General features: G+C 39.0%; 1 protein-coding gene across 1 annotated transcript; it reads right to left on the bottom strand.

Annotated features, from left to right (window-relative positions):
• Positions 1–37: 37 nt before the first annotated feature.
• On the bottom strand, positions 38–781 carry LOC138011738 (alpha-1A adrenergic receptor-like). The gene has a single exon (XM_068858888.1). It carries the CDS (start codon positions 779–781, stop codon positions 38–40), a length of 744 nt encoding a protein of 247 aa, XP_068714989.1.
• Positions 782–7,500: the final 6,719 nt, after the last annotated feature.

The following is a 7,500-nucleotide window of genomic DNA, read 5'->3' as shown; positions in this document are numbered from 1 at the left end:
AAAGACTGGCTTACAGTCGAATATACTGGAGGGGTTATTAAGCGCCCTTGAACATTCGTCGTAGAGCTTTCCTAACTTGCTGGTTTCCCAAGCCGTAGACAAGTGGATTACAGATGGCGTTCATACCCATCGCTAAGGTGTAAGCGATTCTTTTAGGTGTAGACCTGTATTGGGGACTAAGTTTGCCGTCGGCAAGGAGGCACATCAATGATATTGGCAACAAACTCAGAAGGCAAAGTGCTACAGTAATGGCGAGGATGCGAGCCCCTTTCATTTCCTGTTTTAGGGTTAAATTTCTTTGCGCGTCCTTTTGTGCTGCGATGTGGCTTCGGTGTTTGTGAGACACTATATAGACGTAGCTGTACGTGCACAGAATTATCACCAAAGGGATGCCTAGTTGTGTTGTTTTCATAAAGAACTTGTAGTACGGTTCGATTGACGAATTGGACGTCTGCCCAGTCATGGCTTCTAGGCATGGATGGGAAGCGCTTATTAAGAAATCCAAGTCAGCAGCATTTTCGTTAGGGATTGCTTTGAGGATTTGCGGTAAGACCAAAGTTATCAGAGCAGCCCACAACCACATTGCAATGGAAGCAATCAGCGTTCGGCGATGGGTCAAAATAGAGTGGTACCGCAGAGAGAACTTGATTGCCACGAAACGATCCACGCTGATCAACACCAGATGAAAAATGATGACCGAAATCAAAAAGAAGCTAAAGAAGGCGATTGCCTTGCAAAATGTAAGCTTGGTGCATACATCTTTTAGCTCACTTTGAATCATGTGGAGAATGAATGAGACAGGTATTAAAATATCAGCAACGCATAAGCTCATCACTATCACGTTCGAAGCGGTTTGCAGTTTGGAGAATTTGCAAAACGCTCTCATCAGGAGAGAGTTTCCACAGAGAGAAATGATGATTATGACGATTTGGAAGATAAAATATGTTCTCTGGTGGGGTTCTTTCGAAAAATTTGTCGCCATAGCTCTCCAGTGGGGCCAGCAGTAATAGATGGGACTTGCAACGAGGAGACCTTTATACGGAACAGTTTCGTTTTTCCATGTCTGTTTCCGTCGACAGGTGATCTCAAAATTCTTAAAATAACTTCTCAAAATAACTTGGAGTGATTAAAGAGTAATGCAAACTCACATTACACGAATTTAGTCTAATTAACGAATGTCATGACTCTAACGTTGTTTGAGCACGGGGAATTACGTTCATCGTTTTCCAATTTACTTAAGCTGAGTCACTCAATGCGGTGAGTTATGCGCACAGATGTCATATTACGTGTTTTAACTGAACACGCATTTAACTCATTAAGGGCCATGGTTTACGTAAGTTTCTCATAAATGTGTTTACCAAGACAAGTTCATTTATGTCAGACCAGAGGAGCACGTAGCCTAATGGAGACGGCTCTTTTCTCTCCGTCGACAGGTGATCTCAAAATTTGATAACTTGGAGTGATCAACGAGTAATGCAAACTCACATTACACGAATTTAGTCCAATTAACGAATGTCATGACTCTAATGTTGCTTGAGCACGTCTTTTTCGAGGAAAAAAAAGTTATAAATTAAGAACACACTCAGATCACGTTCGCCATAAAATAACTTAAAATTTACTTAGTAAAAAAACATAGTCTCCCTTAGATCATTTTTTTTGGACTTGGACAATTAATGTAGTTTCCTAAAATTAATCACGAAGAGCCTGATAAGAAGGTCGTGGCTTTCGGGCGTTGCTATGGCAACAGGTGTTCGGACAAGGAAGCTGAGGGAAATAGACGTCACTGAAAACTTGAATTAAGCCATTTGCAACAAGTTAAGCAAGTAATTTTATTCAGAACTAAAAAGTCTCTTAAAAGTTGAAGCACTGTTGATGAATTAAGCTGAGTTAAATCATAGGCAGCCCAAGTTCGCGTCACTAGAGAGCGTGTAATAATTAATTACTAGTGGGAAGATGACCTTTGAGTGCAAGCGGTATTGGGTTACAGGCAGCCGTTGAGAATTTAAACGCGTTATAAGACTTTGTATGGGAAATAAAATACCGTCGATTATGAAGCCTAAAAAAACGCTCAATTTAACGTTCATTCAATAAAATGAATAAAACTGACTCACCTCTGGTGTATTCTTGTGCGTTTTGCTGCTTATTTTACCGTTTCGGGAATTCCGTGTTTTCACTGTCCTAAGGCGAAGTCAAGGGGTGTCTTGAAAACGAAGACCCCCAAAGACCCCTAAGATCCCAAAACTTGAAAACGAAGACCCCTCCCCAATTTTCATATACTTGTACTCTCCTTTTATAAAGGGAGGGGTCTTGCCTGAAAAAACAAAAAACTGCCGTGAGCCTTCCAACTGAAGACGGACCTCTAGCAGTCCCAACAACCACCAAAGGGGAAGATGCCCAAATGGAAATTGAAGCATTGCTTTCAGACCATGGCGACACATGACATAAACGTTTGCAAAGGCGAACAATTCGCAAACAAATTTATATTGGATATAGAAACGCATTTCAAGTCTACTGAAACATTCTTGTACGCGCAGTTCTCAAATTGCCACACTTTAAAAACTCTTTTCCGTACCTTCCCAACCGCGAGAAAACCGCGGTAAATCTGCCATCGCCAAAAAAAAGTTATTTTTCTCAAAAAATATTTAAAGTTAGGGGGAAAAAATACATCATTTTAAAGCTAAGAAAATAAGCTTTCCAACGGCATATAACTTATGTACAGACAACTGAAACCTTTCATAAAAGCGAAAGTTGAACGAAAAAATTTAAGAAAGATAACACAAAAAATAGTTTTCCAGGCAAAAATTGGTCATTTTAGCGTTGATTACGAATTTTTGGCTGGAAAATAAAATTTTCTTCAATTTATCTACTTTCTTGGACGTAAATTTGACCGAAAACTGATGAGGCACGAATATTTTTGGAATTTTTTGAAATAATCGGATTAGCGATCAATGCGTAATGTGATAAGGTGATGACAGTGTCAAATTTGCGACCCGTTGCTAACGGCAACGGACGCGATCGCATTACGAATAATTAACATCTGTTTGCCAAAAACCACCCAAATAACCGATTTTTTGACGGAAAATTCATCCCAGAGGATAAAACTATTCACTGGACATGTAATAAAGGTAAATATGTGCGAGCGAAAGCGAAAACAAACGAATATTTTGAGGAAAAACACAATTCTGTGAGATCAAAGGACCATGTGCTCCAGACACGCAATTGCATCGCTAAATAATCAATCTTACCTTTTCAGCGATTTTAACGCTTGAAATCCCATCCAATGAACCACAAATCCTTTTCTTTATCTATTCCGTAGCATGTAGTGTAATTTTTTGGCTGAAAAACTTTAGAAAAACCGCTTCGCGAGAGCTCGGCGATCGATTGAAAATTTGGTCATCGCATCGGCTCAAATTGCCTGAATTAGAATGGCCGTCATGTAGGCGTAATGAAAGCTAGAAAGCCGAGATTTTCAGGGAAACTGGGGATATATCTCCCCAGTAAACACGCCAAATTTCAGCGCGATCGATGAAAAGGACGCTGCGCTACGAATCTTACAAGAATGAATCCAGGGGGAGTCATTTTCGGTGGGGGCTAGGGGTCCAAAAAATAAAGGGCTTAAACAAGGGCGAAGTACTTAGACTTCTAAAAAGAAATTCAAAATCAAAATCTCGCATTTTAGACCGAGAATATCCAGAAAGCCTGATTACGGCTACACTCTCAGACATCAAATTTGAGAACAGGAAACAAGCCCTCCTACAGAAATGCAATGTCATTTCGTCACACAATACCGTCCTACGGTGCCTAATCTTAAACAAATACTCATGCAAAAATGCCATTTAATCCAGCAACAACCGCTACTTAGCGAAATATTTCAAGATCCCCCGATCGTTTCGTACAAAAGGGGCAGATTCTTAAAAGACATACTCATTCGAGCCAAATTCTAATAGGAGTTGTGTAGGAGTTGTGTAGGCACGGTCACCCCCATTGTTATCACAGTTAGGGGTCCGATGTGATAGGAGTTCCGGTATAAATTATGTATTTTGTACTTACAATAGGTACCCGGGGGATTTGGTCTCACTTAGGATGTTCTGGGTCTCGTTTAGGGTTTGCACGCGAAGAAATATAATATTGTTTTTATTTGTCGGTGTTTTAAAATGGTCTTTCTCCTTTGAAAAAGTGTAAGAATTCGACAATAGATAATTATGTGGCTAGCCTTACATACGTATGTTTCATCCCTGCCAAGGGACTCATCAGAGACCTTTCGGCTAACTGGTCAAACATCGCGTTTGAAGTCCCGCTAGCATCAAATTGATGGTGGCAATCTGGCCTTATATGACATAAGGATTCCCAATTGCATAATCTGCCAATTAACAACTTGAAAAAAGTGTAAGAATTCGACAATAGATAATTATGTGGCTAGCCTTACATACGTATGTTTCATCCCTGCCAAGGGACTCACAAAAAGGTTAAATTCGTAAATGTTTTTAAATTTGTTGTGTTGACTTTTCTTTAGTTAACTGTCTTAAACAGGTGTTTTGGCTTCTTTTCTTGATATCATACGGAAGTTTTGCAGTAAAACTTGTGGTATGTTTTCATAAAAAGTTTAATTCGTAAACTGGGTGATTTTGGGAGTTTTTTGGCTTAATTGTATTTATTTTCGTCTTCTTTCAACCTTCCTTGACCGCCGTTTGGCTGTCACTCTGAAAGTTTTATTTCTTCCCAACCGCAATTTTGTCCTTTACAAAATGTTATTCCCAACGGTGAACCGAAGAAAATTAAACTGATGATCCTCGAGAAAGAAAAATTCTTAATTTTCCTGTCTCTGCGCAGTTTATTAAGGTTTTAATTAATCTTTTAATTGCCCGCGATTAAAAGTGGCTTTTTTATTCTAAAGAACGTGTTTCCCGCTTTTAAAACAGAAATCTTGTTTCCGTAACAGTTTTGTGCCCAATGCAGTCTAGACTTTTCAGAGTTGGTTTTTAGTGTTGGGTACGCGACGGGTATAGAGCGTATTCATAAATGGCGGTCAAGAAATTAGTCTTTTGTTTTTATGCTAATCATCCTCACTAGCCTCGTTAGCACGGACAAAATTCAAAAGAACTTTTGCTCCAAAGTGAGGCTAGTGAGGATAATTAGCTCAAAGACAAAAGAATAATTTCTTGGCTGCCAATTATGAATGCGGTCTTTAAACGACTATCGTTAGGGGTCAGAATATGCAAATTTGTCACTCACTCAGCTGTAAACTAATATGCCAATAGCCCTTATTCACGATAGCCGCCATGCTGGTTTTCATATTGTCATGCAAATGAGCCATGTGTTATCCTGGGGGGCAAACATTGGAATAAAGGCAAATTGCGGAAAATCGTTTCGTTGAAATATTGAATTAACATTGCTAAAAGTACATTTTACAATTTAGAATTAAGTACCTTTTATAATAATTTTATATCTTTTGATTGCCTCCGACATTTTGACTTTCTACTTCGTTATCTGCTAATTTTTCACCAAAAAAAATCGAAGTAACTTGTATAAGCATTCTATTTTACTACTTAGGTGATAAACATTCAATGAACATAAAACAAATCATCTGTCTGGCTAAGATGTTCGTTATAACCTCTCGAACTTGTGTTGTTTGCCCCCTCAGAAGTGTGTAGCTAATTTGCATGATAATAGCAAATCCAACATGGCGGCTATCGTGAATAAGGTCTATTTGTCACTCACTCAGTGGAACTCAAATCGATACGGCAGCGATCAATATCGATTTTCCGACGATTGACTTTTCGAAGTCATATTCTTCGACTTTCCTTCGTTCCCACAGGAATGATAGTCGTTGCAGTCCGCAACGTGCTAACTGTGTTATGTGTATTAAAAATGAATGCGAAGAGACATTAATAATTTTGCTCGTCGATCCGTCAAATTCACAGGTCCACTCGTATTAGCAAAGGAGCACGCCGTGAGATTGCCGTGGACAGTGACAACTGTGTTCAGCTAAAGCAAATTACTGCTCTTTTATTTTGTTATTATTATTATTTCATCATGCTGTTGGTTATATTCAATACCTATAAGGTATACTTTTTAACACATTAAAAGGCTGGTTTTCACCAGCAACGGAGTCGGAGTCGTAAATATATTTGATTTGCCAACTCGGTCACACTTTTTCGCTATACGGACCGACCCTTCGCTGGTAAATGACTTATTTATTTTTTTCGTCTCATCTCTGAGACTCTCTGTCTACCGAGATGCACCGCGCGCGGACACGGAGGTTTCGTATGATATGAAACTTCCATTTCTTCGTTGGTGCGTTTTTCCTTCTTTAAATCATTCGTTATCGTAGACATCCATCGGGGTTTGTTCTTACTCATTGCTTTTTATTACAGCTACATTATCATAGTTTATTGGGGACGAGATATTTTGTCGTTAAGTGCAATTCGCAAGCGTTTCAACGTGGGTGTTGGACCGACAATCAATTCAAAAAATGCCACGACCTGAGCCGCTAAAGGCAGTATATTTAAGGAAATTTGAGTTCAAGATCCCTGAGAGCCCAAATCGATTCATTGAGATACCACAAACTTTCAAGTAAATAAAACTGAGTTTGCTGATGTCCTTTCGTGGTAAGCCAAGTGACATTTGTAATCTCTTTATAAATTAATAGTTGGATATTTACTTATTTTATTTCGAGACTTGTTTGGAATTCTACTTATTGTTTCATATAACATTTGGGTGAGATGCTTTTGCTTGGCTGGCAGTTAAAAGCATTCCTAATAATTCCCGAATTGAACGGTAACCCAATTTGTTGTGTGACTGTTAACGGCAACATTTGCACTGAGCAGAGCCTTAGTGAACAAGTTTGCGACGAAGAGTATATTCAATGAATAGCATATATGTTTTTTTTTATTGTCAAAGACAAGGCAAACGAGTACTTTTGCCAACAATGGTGATTAGTATTGAATGTACTTATTGAAATTTGTTTTGTACAAATATTAATATTGCGACGCGAGCCGCGTGAGGTGACAAAATCAATCCGAAATACGCGATAACCATGAAGCTGTCCAAGTGCGTCAGCGGCGCTTTATTCATTGCAAATATTTTTTTATTCGACTAACCAGCTTTTCTAGTATTCCTTTGTAGCTTTTTGTCGCTTATTTCTTTCCCACTCGTTACTTTACACTGAATGAAAACATCAGTAAACAAAGGCGCGTATTAAAAGCATCTCGGTAGACAGAGAGTCTTTATAAAATTGTTGACTCGCAACGCGCTTGATAGCGAATACAGTATTAAAGCGACTTACAAACTGAACGTTTCAAAGAGAAATACCGATATTTTTGTTTGAATTCTATTTCCAAACCTCTTGTCTGATAAATTGAAGGTCATCACACAAGCTCGCCTAACTAAAGCTAGGATTCCGCCCGCCGTAAGCGTGCCGGATGAAAAAATTCCACCCGCTCCCGAAACCAATCAGATCACAGGATTCGTTGAATTCAGCCCTCTCGCGCACTGAGAAAA

The sequence above is a fragment of the Montipora foliosa genome, chromosome 1 (genome assembly GCF_036669935.1).
Source record: "Montipora foliosa isolate CH-2021 chromosome 1, ASM3666993v2, whole genome shotgun sequence".
NCBI classification, from domain to species: domain Eukaryota; kingdom Metazoa; phylum Cnidaria; class Anthozoa; order Scleractinia; family Acroporidae; genus Montipora; species Montipora foliosa.
Note: the sequence above shows the minus strand (reverse complement) of the source record. Positions and strands in the feature narration are given on the sequence as shown.